General features: G+C 42.3%; 1 protein-coding gene across 1 annotated transcript; it reads left to right on the forward strand.

Moving 5' to 3' along the window:
* Positions 1-1549: 1549 nt before the first annotated feature.
* On the forward strand, positions 1550-17209 carry LOC136547980 (uncharacterized). Its single transcript, XM_066539655.1, has 5 exons — positions 1550-1627; positions 2784-3152; positions 4073-4209; positions 16723-17062; positions 17201-17209. The coding sequence occupies exons 1-5, from the start codon at positions 1550-1552 to the stop codon at positions 17207-17209; spliced, it is 933 nt and encodes a 310-aa protein (XP_066395752.1).
* Positions 17210-17423: the final 214 nt, after the last annotated feature.

The following is a 17423-nucleotide window of genomic DNA, read 5'->3' on the forward strand; positions in this document are numbered from 1 at the left end:
ACCATGATTTGTTCAAGATGGCCATGATACACTAACTTTGCATTTTCTGGCAGTTTTTTTCTATTTCATGATGAAGTAGCATGATCATTGTAGTCTAGTGGAGCTTAAGCTACTTCTCATGATTTTCCAGTGTTGCGGCTAGTATATTGAAAATCAACCACACACATGTCAACCAAGAGAGTGCATGTCATGGAAAGTAAATAAAGCATACATATTTGATCAGCTATCTGAACTGAGTGTTTTGTTTTCTAACAAGTGATGCTCGGAGATGCAATTTTCCTGTTACTATCATTATTGAGATTATGCAAGGATCATATATTTCTTGCCAAAAGAAAAAAGGAGATGGGAATTAAAGAACCAAACATGCCATAAATCTGATAGGATGTGTCTTAGCATAAAGTAGATGATGTCCAGGACTAGGACAAAGTATATTTTCTGTGACTAGGACAAACAGTAAGCTGCACCAAACTCTACTATTTTAGCAACTACTAGTGACTGTGACTAATTGGTGATTAATTAAGCAGTAAGCTACTCATCACACTCAACTATTTTAGCAACCATTAATGCTTTGATGTAAACCTGCACCAAAGTCTTATCTCTTACATGTTCACTGTGAACTTCCATGTCCGAATACTTGCATGAATTCTACTGCAGTTGCTGTGAACTTCCATATCCTAGCAGCCTTTTGTGCTGACCTGTTACTTTATTTATAGGCAATTCAGTTATATTTACTACCCACCACCTTATAAATACACTACTCAGCTTGGGGTCATACTTAGAAGAGAATATCCAGGTGTGATTGTGGAGGTGGATGAGAACGGTGATGAATTCAAGCGCCCAGCTCTGGATTGGGCTAATTATTTTCATAAAAATCCTAATGGCTACGGAAATGACAAGGGGAGAAAAAGTGGTTTCCGAATTTTGGGTAAGATACCTATGTTCAATCTGAAATTTCTGAGCAACATCTAAAACTTGAAATTTCTAAAATCTATGCAATGTGAAACCTATGTTCATGGTTTTGTACACATGTAGCGTTTGTTCCAAGTTGCAGTAGGAGATCAACAAGATGCGGACTGTGTTCTAGAAGCCTGTTTGAAGAAAAGGGTGAGGAACATGATGTATCAAGTCCGTGTGGATGTTGTCAAGGAGTACTACAGGGAAATAGAACACATAGAAATCAAAGATGCAGTAGCATGCCATATTGACCTCGAGTATGAGCAATACAAGCAAGGAAAGCTCGAGTGGTTGAATGATGAGGTGTGGCTCCTCCTTTGTGCTTATTGGTGCTCAGATGAGTACAAGGTCAAACATAAGAGGGGGCAAACATCTCGCTCAAGTAATGAAGATATTGCTCAAAACCGAGGAGGATCTAGACCATTCACAGAGACACAACAAGTATTGGTATGCACGTGTATATTCTTTATTCTTTAATGTCTTTTTAGGAACTTAGTAGCCTATTGTATATTCATATCTCATTGGAAAATTTACTATTTTTTAGGAAGCTAACTTTGGACCACAGAAAGCAACCCCTATTAATACATTTGCTGCGATGAAATCTGGCATGAAAAGCCTGGATAGCAATGGTAGATGTGGTTCAATCAGTAGCCACAAAGCACAGAAACACATGGTATGTATGTGACATGTGTGCTGAAAATTTCTTCTTGTACAGTTCTAGGGTGTATACTACTTCGAGTGGTGTTGAGTTTACTTGAAGATATTACTGCCCCCCTAAAGATAAAAAAGGGGGCCATATCTCACCTAATCCTGTGTAGGAATTCTTCTTTTTTCTAGTATATGCCTCCGGGTTCTCAATGAGCCTATTTTGTTCCTTAGGGGTTTTCTTTTAGCTCTTGGGCTTGTCCTGTCCTGAACTTGGTTTGTGCTGTACAACTTTCAAGATGTACATTTCCTTGCTAAGCTGACATGTGTCTAACTATATTTGGTCCTAGTTAATCTTTGTACTTCCTCCATTTTTTTAATATATGACGTTTGGAAGAAGCTAACTAAACTGCCTTGCTGGTGATGTGCCTTTCCTCTTGGTGAATTGCTGTTTGAAAGGTTGTTGGTGGTTTTCTGGCTTGCTATAGTCATATATCTGTGCACATAACATTGGATAGGATTGCTGGTGAGAGGCTAAAGCTCTTCTTGTCACCATTGGCTAAATGTATTACTCGTTTGGGCTCCGGCAGGCGTCTTTGATTTGATAAGATTTATTAGCTGTCCAAATGGTCTGCTATGGCACTTTCTTCTTTGAGTTCTTGCTGCTTGCTCCTTTGGTGTGTGGATTTTAAGCATGAAATAGGAACTGTATATATGCTGTGCTCAATTAAGCTGTTGCCAAAGTACCAAGTGATGCTGCTAAGCAAAGCGAGGTGGGTGATAAGGCAGCGCTCAATGAGCCTATTCTGTTCTTTTGGGGTTTCTTTTTGCTCTTGGGCTTGTCCTGTCCTGAACCTGGTTTGTGCTGTACAACTTTCAAGATGTATATTTTCTTTTGCTAAACTGATATGTATGAAGGGCGGGTTAATGTACAGTATCATATCTTGTTGGGTCTAGTTAAAACTAGATCTGACCAGTTCAAACTGGGTCTGATTGAAACTTGTTGCTGCTGGGTCTGGTCAAACTAGGTTTCTAACTAGTGCAGACTGAGTTCTAACTGGTTCAAGATCTAGTTGGAACCTATTGCAACTAGTGCTGGACCTGCTGCCATGCTGCTAGCTACCTGCAAGCAAATAGATACAGACAGTAGCTACCTTCAATTTTCAGGAACTGGGTCCTTGTAGGATGACTACCTTGCTGCTGTTAAGAGGATAGAATGTGCAAACGAAGAGGATGGAGATGGTGTAGACATGGAAGTGGATGGGCATGAGGTTGAGCAACAACAATATTTGAATGGAAAGGCGCTATATGATATGTCTAGTGGTGCCCCGAGAAAGCATGGGTGTCTTGCCATAGCAAATGGTGCGGTTAAGTCTTTAGATGTCAGGGCAGCCGAAAGGGAAATAAGTGTGCGTCCATCAAATTCAGTGACTATGCAAAACATGTCTCGAGAAATGGAAGAGCTACGTCGTGCAAATGGAAGGCTGCAACGAGAGAATTGTGAAAAGGACAATGCACTGCAGCAAAACAAAGTTCTTGTAGGCTTGGTACTGGTATGTGCAATGCTCTTGTAAATAATTCACCAATATTATATGTGAATTATCTAATGATTTAAATTTGAAATATCTGTGCTTGCAATACACTTGTAGAACCTTTACCAGGAGACAGGAAGGGTTGTACCAGAAGAAGCATTACGACACTTGTCCGCTACGCAAGCAATTGTGAGTATATCTTCATTCCACCATGAATATGTTTTGTAGCTGTCATATCCATCACTTAGAGATTTTAATATGGAAAGGAAGTAGAAACTGATTAGTATTTTATGGGGTACTATTCAGAATGTCAACACACAGTGCAGCAGTGAGGAAGTGGCCTCATGTTGATTGTTGTATAGCTACTGCAGTGAATTTGCATGGCTATTGCAGTGAGGAAGTGGCCTTATGTTGGTTTGTAATATTTCACACCTTGATTCTCTTGTTTCTCTTTTTGGCTGCTCCTTCTGTCTTTTGGGTACTAGTAATTTAGATGGTTCCTGGCATTATTCAGTTGGTACTGCCTTGTACCTCTAGATAAGGAGGAGATGTTTGGCTACTTGATTTGGAACATGCACATGAGCATTATATTTTTTTGGGAGATGTATTGAAGTGGTAATTAACCTTCAAGGCATCTCAAGCATTATCGACATGTTGCTCTGGCTTATTCTCATATCAGTGATGTCATATGATGTTTTTGCTACGGGGGCATCGGGCTGACATTTGTATGCATGATTGACTTCTCTAGTGGGATGGTAATGTACTTTGATAGATCAATTTAGTACTATGCAAAATTCAGTACTGGGAAGCACACTGTTGTAGGCTCACATGGGTATATTATCACACAAATCCTAATAGCCTTGCTGTGCATTTCAAGATGAAAGCGTTGTGGATCCTTCACTTTTCTGCATTCCACTTACTGTAACTTTGTTCACATTCAGGCAACTGGGTCTTCTCATGCTGCCTCGGAATTTGCCAACAATGCTAATGATGTTGGCTACACCAATGGGAATCTTCATGCTGCAAACGTTTACAACAATCATGGTTCCGACAACAATGGTGATCATGCATCGATAATGTGATGGTTGTGTTTAGTTGCAAAACATGGATGTGATGGTGGTTTCTTCTTTTGTAGAGTTGTGCTTTTGCACATTAACTAGTAGTGGCTCTAACCTGTTAGCTTTAGTTTTAGCTATAATATGACTCAATGATGTATGCTGGTACTTTACTCATCTTGACTGAGACTTGAACTGTTGAGATGAGATGGTAATGCTTTTGAATGTATCAATGCCGGACCATTTGGACATCATCTATATGTAGCCTGGATGCCATTAATGAATATGCTGAACATTTTGATCTTTATATGTATGCTATCTATTATGTTGTGATAAAATTACAGTATGGACAGTTTATATTTAATATGTTGTTGCTACTGTTCTCTTTGTATATAATTATTGTATCCAATTTGTTGCATGATTAAAGGTTTTTCTGTCGGTGGTCTGTTATTTTTCTGTGCGTTAAACGAAACCGACAGAAAAATAACATTTTCCTGTGAGTGTATCTCTACGGCTCTATCGGCACAACCTCGACAGGAAAATCATTTTTCTGTCGGGCCTTTCCTTTTTTCTGTGAGGATTAACGCACAGAATATTTCAATTCAATCTGGGCTAACTGAATTTTTCTGTGCGTGTAACACCCACAGAAAAATTATTTTTCTGTTGGGCCGTTCCTTTTTTCTATGAGGATTAATGCACATAATATTTAAATTTAATCTGGGCAAACGGAATTTTTCTGTGCGTGTAACACCCACATAATTTTTTTTTCTGACGGCGAACACATAGAAAAATTAAATTTTTCTATCATCATATTTCTGTGGGTATTTTTCTGAGGGTACACACGGTATTCGTATTTTTCTGTGTGTTTTCGCGCACGCACAGCAAAAAGCGAGTTTCCAGTTTGCATGTTGACCATACTCTTAATCAACATTGAAGGTACGTGTAAGACTAACTTGCTGACGTTTACAAAACTGACAAGAGCAGATCGAGCCCCATGTCGACCGTGACAGCGTCCAGCAGGCAGCAGAGACCATGTGCAGTCTCCGCGTCATCACAGGCAAATTTTGCTTTCGGACGGAGAAAAAATCTGCTAATATATATGCATCTGCATGCTCCGTTGACTGAAATTCGTGGAAACCCAGGATTTTCTACAGAAGTTTCAATCGGGTTGATTTGTCGCTATATAGCATCGCGAGCTGAACCTCTCGTTTTCATATGGTCTGCAGATGATTTAGACCGTGGCAAGGACTTCGGAAGCTGCAAAGCACTATGAGATCATAGAAATATAAGATCAAACAGACAAAATAATTTTTGACCGTTAATTTGTCTTACTATATATTGTCATTTTGCTAAAGAATTAATATAGCCTCAGAGACACTTTGAATAAAAAAATCATTAATATAAGTTTCATATTCTAAACTTGTTCATAATTTGAATAAATATGGTCGAAATTTATATAAGTTGATTTTTTTGGGTTCAAATTATAATTATCATTCTGGAACCGAGGGAGTATTTATTATTACTGGTCATGCATGGAAATTGTATAAATATGGAGGAGATTACTATTCTTCTACCTACCAAAGATATATAGTACTTAAACCTTTCAAGCCCAATGGGTAGACAACAAGTTACACTTTCTATGCCTCCTTTTGCATCCAGGAAAGAGTGCACCCACAAATATTGTTGCCTGTTTATATTGCTTAATAATTGTTTGCACGGTCAGCCATGGCCCTCCTCAATAGTGTTGGGAACTAGGAATAGGTGATCCACCACTTTCTCTCACTCCTTTGCAGTTTATTAGTTTAGTCTAAGAGTGGAATGGGTCGTCATGACAATACCGCGGTAAAAACAATAATGGCCTGTTCGGCTTACCCAAAACCCGGCTTGTTCGGCTTGTTTTTTTAGTCGAAACAGTGTTTTTCTCTCACAACAATTCAGCCAGAACAGTGTTTTCAGTCAGTTTCAGCCAAGATTCAGCAAGCCGAATGGAGCCATTGAGTCCCTGACCATTTCCTTGTGGTAAAAAAGAACAACTTTTTTTTTCCTAGTGGACACAAATGTGGTACTCTCAGCCCAAAATAACTCAACTTCTAGAGTTGTCCAAAGTTAAATTATCTTAAACTAGATTTATAGAAAAGAGCACCGAAAGGATCAAGATGTCTAAGAGGGGGTTGAATTGGATTAATTCTAAATTTTTGCAATAAATAAGCCCTACACTTAGCCAATTTCACCCCTTGTGTCTAAAATATGTTTCTATTGTTCTCCCGTACAAAAGTTTTGCACCATAGGTTCTAATCCTTCTCTAGCATGATAATTCTAGGAATGTAAAGACATGAAATGAATTGCTCAAATATAAATGCACAAAGTAAAGAGAGGAAAATGAACAAGGCGATGTTTTCCTGAGGTATCGGAGAGTCGCCACTCCCCACTAGTCCTTGTTGGAGCACCCGCGCAAGGGTGTAGCTCCTCCTTGATCCATGCAAGGATCAAGTGCTCTCTACGGTCTGATTCTTTGACACTCCGTCGCGGTGAATCGCCCACAACTGCTCACAAAGTGACTTGGGTCATCCACAAGCTCCGTCGGATGATCACCAAGCTCCCAATCACCATCAAGCCATCTAGGTGATGGCGATCACCAAGAGTAACAAGCACAAACTTTCACTTGACCAAGACAAGCCTAATGAGTAAGGTGGATGCACACTTGCTACTCCCTATGCACTAATGAGGTCCTTAATTTTGGATTATCAAATCTCAATCACCCCACTAGGCTCTTGCTCTCCCTTACACTCCAAAGGTGATTCTCAGCTGAACAACTGGGCAAGAGACCTCAAATGGATGAGTGGGAAATGTATTTATACTCCCCTATTCAAAACATAACTATTGAGGTCCAACTCAGCAAGTATCAGGATGACCGGACGCTCCGGTCAAGGTGACCGGACGCACCGGTCAGTGTAATACGTCAGCGTGTCAGAAAGGGTCGTTTGCTCTGATCGGACTCTTGCTTTGATCGGACTCTAACCTGCGTCCGGTCAGCACCCACCGGACGCGTCTAGTCATCAAAAACCCTCTCTGGAACCTTACTGATGTTTACTGGACGCTGGCACCCGGAGTCCGGTCACTTCTCTGTTCAACGTCTGGTCCGTGGTCAACAGCCTGTCCATGCTGCTACAGATACGACTAGCGTCGCGTCCGGTGAGTACTGGTGTCCAGCGTCCGGTCGCACTCTAACTACTGCTGCCGATCAAATGAACTGACCGGACTCTCCAAGCTACGTCCGGTCAGAACCAAACCAGCGTCTGGTCAGTCATTTGACTCTCCATTTACTTCCAATTCGAATTTCTTTGTGAATGAAGTTGATTTCTATCATTCTTAGGGCTATTTCTGGGCTACCTAGTGCTAAGTTTGACAAGTGTGCACCACACCTAATTCATTATACTCACCTAGGTTAAGCTACTAGTCCATACCCCCCTTAATAGTATGACCAAAGGAAAAAACAAAGTCCTAAACTATTCTAAGTGTCTCTCTAACACCAAACAACACTTAGAACTAGTCCATCCTTAACCTTGTCGTCCATCCTTTGAAAACTGAAACAATTTCCATCGATAGGGGCATGACAACCTTGATTGTCCAATCAATTTCCATTACCATGACCTAACTCAAATTGCCTATGCAAAACACACATTAGTTATAGTAATCTCGTGTCATCATTAATCACCGAAACACAACTAGGGGCATAGATGCTTTCAATCTCCCCCTTTTTGGTGATTGATGACAACACAACCTCGAGTATGTAAAAGAGATAAGTGAGGTTTTCAACATGCTTGGTTCACATAAGCTTTTGACAATAAGAACAAAGGAGTTAGGCATGCTTATATGACTCATGCCAACATAGTGTACTCAAAAGATATGAATTAAGCATGAGTACATGAAGTAAAGCTCATTTGAATCAGAGTAAAACGCGGAAGCAAAGGCAATGAACATAACCAAGTGACATGACATATATAAAACAATGTAGAGAGCACACCTGTCACATAAGTCTCACCATCACATGTATAAAATACAATGCATGAAAGTAAATATGAATGCACAAAGTATCACACATGAAAGACCAAAAGAATCATGTCCATCTCACACACTCCCCCTAAATCTAACATACTCGGTCCCTCTCCCCCTTTGGCGTCAAGCACCAAAACCTAAAGGTCGAACGGCGAGATAGGAGCAGTCGAGTCGGGCGCTGAGGTGCGGTGAGAGACCTAGAACTGAGCTGCATCATCCTCTGACCCTGAACTCTGAGGGGTCTGACCCTCTATCACTAGAAGTGAAGGTAAAGCGGTCTGGGTCTGGTTAGTTACTGGCACGGCCTGTGACTCTGTAGGTGTCACTATAGGAAGGGGAGCCACATCTGTCGTTGTCGCTATTGCTGAAGCCTCAAGTGTAGGAGGGACTGTCTGAGGTGGCTCGGATGATGCAACGAACGATGGAATTGTCTCGGTAGTCCTGGTAACTGGAGCAGCTGTGGTAGGACCAGAGACTCGGAACACTGGAGGTGTAGGCTTCCCTTTAAGCTCACTGAAGGTAGCTTCGAGACTCTTGGAGACTGGGGTGTCTGTCACTAACGCCGAACAAGTTTGAATCAGAGTGAAGCCTGTAATAATAGGAGTAAAGTGTGGACCCTGAGCTATCCCTAGTGAAGCAAACCACTGAGACACCTACTCTGTAGGTGAGGCAAACTGAGGAGCTGGCTGTCTCTGACTCGGAAGCCCACTGGGCTGTACAGTTGGAGTCACTGGAGTGGTGGTGGCAGGCTGACCTATCTGAAATGTAGACTGCTGAGGATCAACCCCGATAGCAGTGAATACTTGCTGCATGAAGCCGAGTAACTGCTGCTGAATCATTAGCTATTGCTGCTGCATGGCCTGCTGCTGCCGCTAAAACTCATCCTATCATGCCTGAACCTAAGCAAGTACAGCTGTGGTCTCATGTGCCTGGCGTGTCTGGTCTTGCCTCATCCGCTCAAGTACATCTAGAAGTGCCGAGTCTATTTGCGGTGGCTGTGGTGGAGCTGAGCTGGAGCCACTGACCTCTCTGTCATGTGGATGAGGTGCCATGTGCAGATAGTCATTGTCTGAGCTGTCACTTGGGTCGCTCTTGACCTCATCTTCCTGCTGTGCATCAAGCTCCTCCTTCTCTGTCTCTACGATGCCCCTAATGAACTCATCCTGCTTAGCTGTTGTCTTTGGTACCTCTAGGCGATGACTCAGCTAGCGAGGTGTCCGCGCATGTCTATGACGTAGCATCTGGCTCATGTCATACTGTGGAAACTCAGTAGTAGCACTTGTCCACTCTGTCATTGTCTCTGGGGACATGTGTGAAACTGTCTTTCAGAGTAAGAAAGTGATCCAATGAGCATAAGGCAGCTGACGGTGACCTCTGAAGCCCTCTGCTAGTGTGTCCTCCATCTCTGAGAGCATCACATCTCAAATATCAAAGACAGTCTGAGACACCAGGTAATGCACTAGCCATAGCTGAATTCGAGTCAGGCCCTCACGGCATTTGACAAGTGAACAACATGCATGGGCGTCCGACACCGATCTGTAGGTGGCAAGCTAATTGGAGGTTGGCGTTGCGTGGTATCGAGAAGCGGAGCTAGTGGGGTCTTGAATAGATCTCCCGGCCACACTTATAGTCCCTTAGCATATCCGCCCTAGAGTTCCAATTGGGGGCATTTCTCTGGCATAGACGCTGCAGGAGCTGCGATGGCGTCCACTACATCAGTGAGCACTAAGGATGAAAACGGAACGGAAATATTCCGAACCGAACCACATCGTTTTCTATATTTAATCCGACCGAATCCGCATTTTCTTGTCCGACTTTACCGTTTTCGCTTTCGCATTTGAGATGTTATTTCGAATGTAAAAGTAGAAAACGGTTTACACATTTTTCGACCGTTTTCTACTTTTCTACTTTTAATTTGAAATATTCCGAATTCAAAATTCGGTTTAAACCGAATTTGGCCAACTGCACAGGTCATATAGCCCAATTACAGGCTGCTCACCACGCAGCTGTGTTCTTTCTACCGGTGGCTAGCTGCCCTCTCTTATAGACGGCACCCAGCCTCATCTCTCTTATTATGTATTTGGTCGTGCACTTGTTTAATGCTATGCACTTGAACTAGATCATGCACTTGTTAGTTGTGAACTTGTTATGTATTTGGTCGTGCACTTGTTTAATGCTATGCACTGTGGGTCGGTATTTCGTATTAAATTTTCGCATACCGACCGTGTTCGACATAATTCCGCTCGAATTGGTTCGTTTTCGAAATTCTAGATATTCCGTAAGTTCGTGTTCGTTTTCGTGTCCGGCTTGTCCGCTTTCACTTTCGCTTTCGTATTTCAAATATAAAAGTAGAAAAGGGTTGAGGAGTTTTTCGACCGAGTTTGACTGTTTTCATCCTTAGTGAGCACCACATCGAGTGATACTGCAAGATGCAGTGTGTTTCTGTTTGTTGGCTCAAGGTTTGAAGGGATTTTGCGGCAATTGTTGTTCTGCTAAACTGCCCACATCATGCAGTTCCATGCATGCCGACATTCGGACCCTTGTTGGAGGAGGGTGGCAAGCAGCCCACATCTTCCTGTTTCCCGGAATTTGCAGTCATCTCGAGCCTGCTATGAGGCACCTCCTCCATGTCCTGGTGAGAGACGAGAGGCGTAAAGCAAGAAATCTCAAGCAATGCCATGTCTTGTAGTAGTCTGGAGAACACACGATGAATTGGAGCTGTCGTATCTGGATACTGAGAAGTCTGCTGAGCCAGGCAACAATCTTCGTTTCGAAGGTTGGGAGTAAGGGTAGCCAAGTGAGCTTGTAGTTCCAGCACATCTCCTGGATGAGAGTAACTCTGTGGGTGCGGAGGCTAGCTGCTGGATGCTCGGCGCATGGTGACGGTCCCGTCCTGCAGTCGTGGATCAGACCTGGTACATTACACCAGTATTAATTTGGTAATTGATGTCTAAATAATCACATAAAATCTTGACCTCTGGACCAACACTTAAGATCCCTTCATGTGGTTTTTCTCGAGGATAAGACCGCAATCTTAGGTGGTGTTTGGATCACTAGTCCAAGGATTAAAGTTTAGCCCCTAAAGTTTAGTCGTGTTGGGGTGTTTGGATCCATAGTCTAAACTTTAGTCCTCTGATATACAATAACTGATTTGCCTTCAATTAATTATCCATGCACAACCATGCATGCTCGGTGGTGCAGTGGAGGAGAACGAGTGCGGCGATGCGGCGCTGCGGAGGTGGTGCGGGCGAGCGCGGCACTGCAGAGAGGCGGGCTCGCGCGGCGCAGCGGAGGATTTGCGGGCGAGAGCAGCGGCATACGAGAGGATAGGGTTGCGACTTGGATGGCTCTGCGGGTGGGTGGCGAGAGCGAGCGGAAGGGTATGGGGCGTCCAGCGCCTGCCCTGAGACAGTTTAGCCCAGTTTAGGCCCTCTTTAGGAGCAAAATATTTTAGCCCAGTTTTTAGCCATTTACTCCCTTTTAGCCCCCCATGGGATCAAACAGGCCCTTAGACCTTTGAACTACTAATTATGAACATTCTTTTCATCTTTCACCGTTTCGAATCTTCCTGTCAATGTTAGTTGATCAGTGTACAAATAAACTAGGGTGAAAACACATTCAACCACCTGACGTCATGGTTGAACTGATAAATTCACTTCATCCAGCCTTAGAGACGAGATTGGCTTAGGTCAAAACTGCATACTTAATTAGACCTATAAGTTAATTAATAATGAAAGATGCAAGCATCTGTTTACTTTTTGTCACTGTAGTTCAATGCATGATATCATGATAATAAGAAGGGATAGACATAAGATCCTTGATTGGCGGTCAAGATGGTGCGTCCCAATAAGCATATACTCCCTTCGTCCCCAAATAAATCGATTCCAAAAATCCGTGTGCAAGTCAAATTATCTTAAATTTGACAAACTTTATAGAAAATAGTAAAAACATCTATAAAATAAAATGAACATATTATGAAATAATTTTCTATGGCATATCTAATGATACTCATTTAATGTTATAAATCTTGACGAGTTTTTTCTAGAAATTCGATCAAAATTTTGAAAGTTTGACTTAAGACAACTTTATTTATTCAGGGACAGAGGGAGTATATGCAGCGGGAGACATCCAACTGATAAAGCAGACGACAGTTGAGAATTACATGCATTGCTTGGACTTGGTGATGCGTTGTTAGCTGTATTGACCATCCACTTAATTAGTTGATCCATCGCGGAGCACTCAGAGGTAGAGTAGACAGCTTTGATGATGAAATTAAATAGCGTGCACAGCATTCTTCTATGGAAGAAATAAAGCGCCGAGCTTGCTGACAGGAACGATTATTGAAACAGTAGTTCTCTCGATCATGTGTGTAGCACTCTTATATTTAAGTACAAGTATTAACAATGGCGTGAGGGTTTCATGATTTTGTACATATATAAAATAAGGAAAACACATAGGTAGTCAAAGGTCAATGAAATTAAGTTCTAGATTGCCGCCCCGCGGAAGGACATTTTATATCATCATGACAAAGGACATAATAACCATACTATTATTGTTTAGTGCCCGTGACTCTAGGCAGCACCAAAAATCACAACAGGAATTTTTCAAATGGTATCAACGGATCACTGCATGTTTATGCCTTCATACTACTATGCCCCCATCTGAGAACGGCGCCGCCCTAAACTGATGTGCTTAATGTCCGTCACCTGAGAGGCATCATCACTAACAGTGGCGGAGCGTGACCCTTAACTAGGAGTAGGTGTGCCAAAATCTTAGGATGTTATAATTGCCAAAGCCCAATGAATACACTAAAATGAGCAAATAAAGAAATTATCTACGCCTCCCATCAATTCCAAATTATAAGACGTTTTGGCTTTTCTTAATACTTTCCTTTTTTTAGGTATATCAAAAAAGTCAAAACGTCTTATAATTTAGAACGGAGGGAATACTTTTGTAATACAAGGTCAGATCCACACTTGTACTCACACGCATGTGTATACATACGTACCCATGTGGTTTTGTTATGCACACGTGTAAACCAGCATAGGCACAAGCATTGGCCAATGAAGTGCACTACGCCAGATTTGGATATCACTGCCGGCATCATCACTGCTGGATTTGTGAGAACCAGTAGTGATGTACCTTCACTGCCGGTTATAAGCTTGAAAATAAGAAAATGATTGGGGCTGGGCTAAAACCGGCAGTGATTTGGCTGTAGCATAGTCGGTTCTAGCCAAGAACCGACGGTGATAAGCCTACAACACAAAAAGTCTGCAGCCGTCCTCTTCTTCCTCCCCTCTTCCATTCCGAGAACAGAGGCATGCGTTTGGGCCCTTCCCTTCATTGTTGTGGCTGCTCTTAACCATGAAGCTAGCGCTTAGATTTTGAAGAATGGCTTGACCTTTTTGCTTTAAGGTTAGTAACAAACATCCATTCCTTTGATTTTGTTGCTTAATTAGCTTTGTTTTGATGGCTACATTGCTTGATTCTCATTCTAGTTCTTTCTCCATTCTAGAGAGCACTTTTCCAATTGGATATTTGTGCAAGGCTCAAATTGTGGTGAATCCATCATCCAAACAGTTGGTGTCTATAAACACATTTAAATTCCTAGATAATTATTCCATGGTGGTCAAGATCATCATTGTTAGTATGTGATGCTATAATTAGTTCTTAGAAGTATAGTAGAATAGTTGTTCTTCAATATTGTGCAATAATTGTTTTTACTACTATTTTCAATTTACAGGACCGGGGCTACCAATTTCAATTTTCCAATAATTAGTGTACAATAATGTTTTCCAAAAATGGTACTTTCGAGCTACAATCGTTGTTCATGAAGCTCGATTTCTTATTAATTCTTTGTAATTACTATCTCAGTATTTTTTTTGTGCAGAGATGGATCGAGAGTGGATGCATCTGTCCCGAACGGACAAGCGGTACATACATGGCATTAGCCAGTTTATCACCAATGCTAAAGCCCATGCTGGGAATGAGAACCCTATCTTCTGCCCATGCAAATATTGCAAGAATCAAAGGAACTTTCGTCAAATTGAGTCTATACGATCGCACTTGATTACCAGGGGGTTCATGCCAAACTATACAATATGGACTATACATGGCGAGGTTGGTGTGAATGTTCTGTAGGAAAACGATGATGATGTGGACATGCCTGACGTAGCCATCCACAATGCTGACGAGGAACCCGGTGTCAACACGGAACCTATGGCCACAATTAATAATGTGTTTTGGAACACACTAGCTGACGACACCGAGGATAATGATGGCATTCTCAGTTGCTATGTAATATAGAGACCGGATGTCTTAGTGAAAGACAACCAAGAAAGCTAGAGAAAATGAGACAAGATGGCAAAACACCATTGTATAGGGATTGTCCAATGAGCAAACTGGAAGACGACATCATGCTGTTAGAGTTCAAATCAACAAATGGATTGAGCGATAAAGGCTTCGATCAGTTGTTAGGTATAATAAGGAAAATACTCCTAGAAAAAAATGAGTTGCCAGAAAAGACATACTTGACCAAGCAAATGATCTGCCCCATCGGCCTCGAGGTTGAAAAAATCCACGCGTGTTTCAATGATTGCATATTGTACCGTGGAGAAAAATACAAAGACTTGGACAAGTGCCACAAGTGTGAAGCTCCACGGTACAAGAAAGGGCCGTCAGATGAGGGTACCAAGACCATAGGAGGCCCCATAAAGGTCATTTGGTATTTCCCTATAGCTCCCCGGGTGCATAGGCTGTTTGCATGTACAAAGTCAGCCAAGCTGTTGCGCTGGCTTGACAAAGAGCGTAAGAATGATACAATGATGAGGCACCCCACCGATGGGCATGACTGGAGGACTATCAATACTATATTCTATAAGGACATTGGTGGAGAGGTAAGGCACCTTTGGTTTGCTTTGAGCACAGATGAGATAAATCCTTTCAACTAGGTTAGAAGCAATCATAGCACCTGGCTAGTGATGCTCTATATATACAACCTTCCACCTTGGGTCTGTATGAAGCGGTCGTAGATCTAGATGCCACTACTGATCCAACGGCCAAGACAACCTAGGAATGACATCGATGTGTTTCTGGAACCAGTGATCGATAAACTAGCGGAGATGTCTGAAAAGGATGTGCCAGATGTTTGGGATGAGTACAAAAAGGAACATGTCACGATCAAGGGAGTACTCAACAAACTAGAGGTTGTCCTTGGGAAGGGGGACAATGCAGTAACAGCGCCTGATGGGAGCGTTTGGAAGAAAAAAATGGTTTTCTGGAAACTACCTTACTGGCCATTTCTGAGTGTACGCCACTGTCTTGATCCCATGCACATCACTAAAAACATGTGCGCTAACACTCTTAACACCTTGATGGACACTTGGGGGACATCGAAGGATTCACAGCCACACGCCTAAACATGCAACACTTGGGAAACATAAAGGACCTTCATCCCGTTGAGCTAGGGAATGGCCAGTTCGAACTTCCGGTTGCGTCATGGACATTGAAGAAGGCAGAAAAGCGTGCGCTTATTTCTTTCTTCAATGAACTCAAAGTCCCGATGGGCTACTGTGCGAACCCGAAGAGGCTAGTGAACATGAGAGAACTCAAGTTCAACTATGGCCCTATGAAGGCCCATGACTGTCATGTCATTATGACTCAGCTGCTCCCTGTTGCCCTGTGTGGTATCCTCCCCCCAAAGGTCAGCGCCCTAATCATAAAGCTTTGCTCGTTCTTCAACGCGATCTCAAAAAAGGTCATTGATGTGTCCATGCTAGAGTAGCTGCAGCGGGACATAGCCGAAACTCTCATTAGGCTTGAGATGCATTTCCCGCCGACTTACTTTGATATCTCATTGCATCTGCTCATTCATCTTGTTGACCAAATTAGAGCCCTTGGCCCAATGTACCTGCATCAGATGTTCCCTTTGGAAGGATTGATGAAAGTTTTTAGGAGGTATGTTAGGAACAGATTCAGGTTAGAAGAGGGCATGGTTGAAGGATGGTCAACGGAGGAGGTCATTGAGTTCTGCACATATTATCTAGACATCAAAAGGGTCAGAGTTCTAGAATCTCATCACGAGGGAAGACTACGTGGCAAAGGAATGATTAGGGAGAAATCTGTTATAGTAGACGACCCTGTTTCTTTTAGACAAGCACAGTTCGCTGTTCTCCAGCAAGCAAAGGGTGTGATGCCATACATTGATGAGCACAGGCAATCGCTGCAAACTCTATATCCGAGTAGGTCACATGCTTGGCTGGATAAAAAACATAAGGAGAAATTTGTCAACTGGTTGCGACGTCGCTTGCTTGGAATAAAGTTGGGTAATCAACTGGATGCCTTAGCCAAGGATCTTTGAGTACATATCTTAAGTACCAAGGGTATGAGATCAATGGATTCACATTTTACACAAAAAAGCAAGATGGAAAGAGCACATACCAAAATTGTGGTGTTCGTTTTGACGCTTACGTTGAAAACAGCAACGTGCAGGCGACATACTATGTTTTCATAGAGGAGATATGGGAGCTAGCGTACGGTCCATTGAAGGCAGCTCTTTTTCGCTGCCAGTGGGTCCGGCTCGAGGAAATCAACACTGACAGCGAAGGATTCACTATCGTTGATCTCACTAAGCCTGCATACAGAGATGACCCCTTCGTCCTTGCAAGAGATGTTATGCAAGTCTTCTATGCAAGGGACAACAAGACAAAAGGAAGGCTAAAAGTAGTCCTAGAAGGGAAAAGGAAGATTGTTGGTGTTAATGGAGTGACGAACGAAGAAGACTACAGGGGCTATCAGGAAATGCCTCCATTCGGGGAGAACGTACCCCTACCTATCCTTCAAGAGGGTGACGAACCTGCTTACATATGGCTTGATCACAATGAGGCCCTCATTGTTGATGCACGTAAAGATAGTTAGATTATTGTTAACTATGTAATCATTGTGCACATAACTGTGAAGGATGTTTGATCCTAATGAAACTCTCATCTCCTCTCTCGTTAATACTCTACCGACTCAGCAAATATTCCGACGTATCATAGCAATTAATGAGAATGAAAGTTGTTTAAAACTGCCATTGAGATTGACCTTATTACTATTCAAACACTTGATTAGACACTGGATGTAACATTTCTAAACTTTACTCTCTAAATTTAAACACCAGCTAAATATAAATACAAATATA

Source organism: Miscanthus floridulus, chromosome 4 (assembly GCF_019320115.1).
Source record: "Miscanthus floridulus cultivar M001 chromosome 4, ASM1932011v1, whole genome shotgun sequence".
Lineage (NCBI taxonomy): Eukaryota > Viridiplantae > Streptophyta > Magnoliopsida > Poales > Poaceae > Miscanthus > Miscanthus floridulus.

Coding starts and splice junctions, on each gene's coding strand:
- LOC136547980 (XM_066539655.1), top strand. CDS start 1,550: ATGAAATCTGGCATGAAAAGCCTGGATAGCAATGGTAGATGTGGTTCA. Junction 3,153..4,072: donor TTCTTGTAGGCTTGGTACTG/GTATGTGCAATG, acceptor GTTCACATTCAG/GCAACTGGGTCTTCTCATGC. Junction 4,210..16,722: donor GGTGATCATGCATCGATAAT/GTGATGGTTGTG, acceptor CGTTGAAAACAG/CAACGTGCAGGCGACATACT.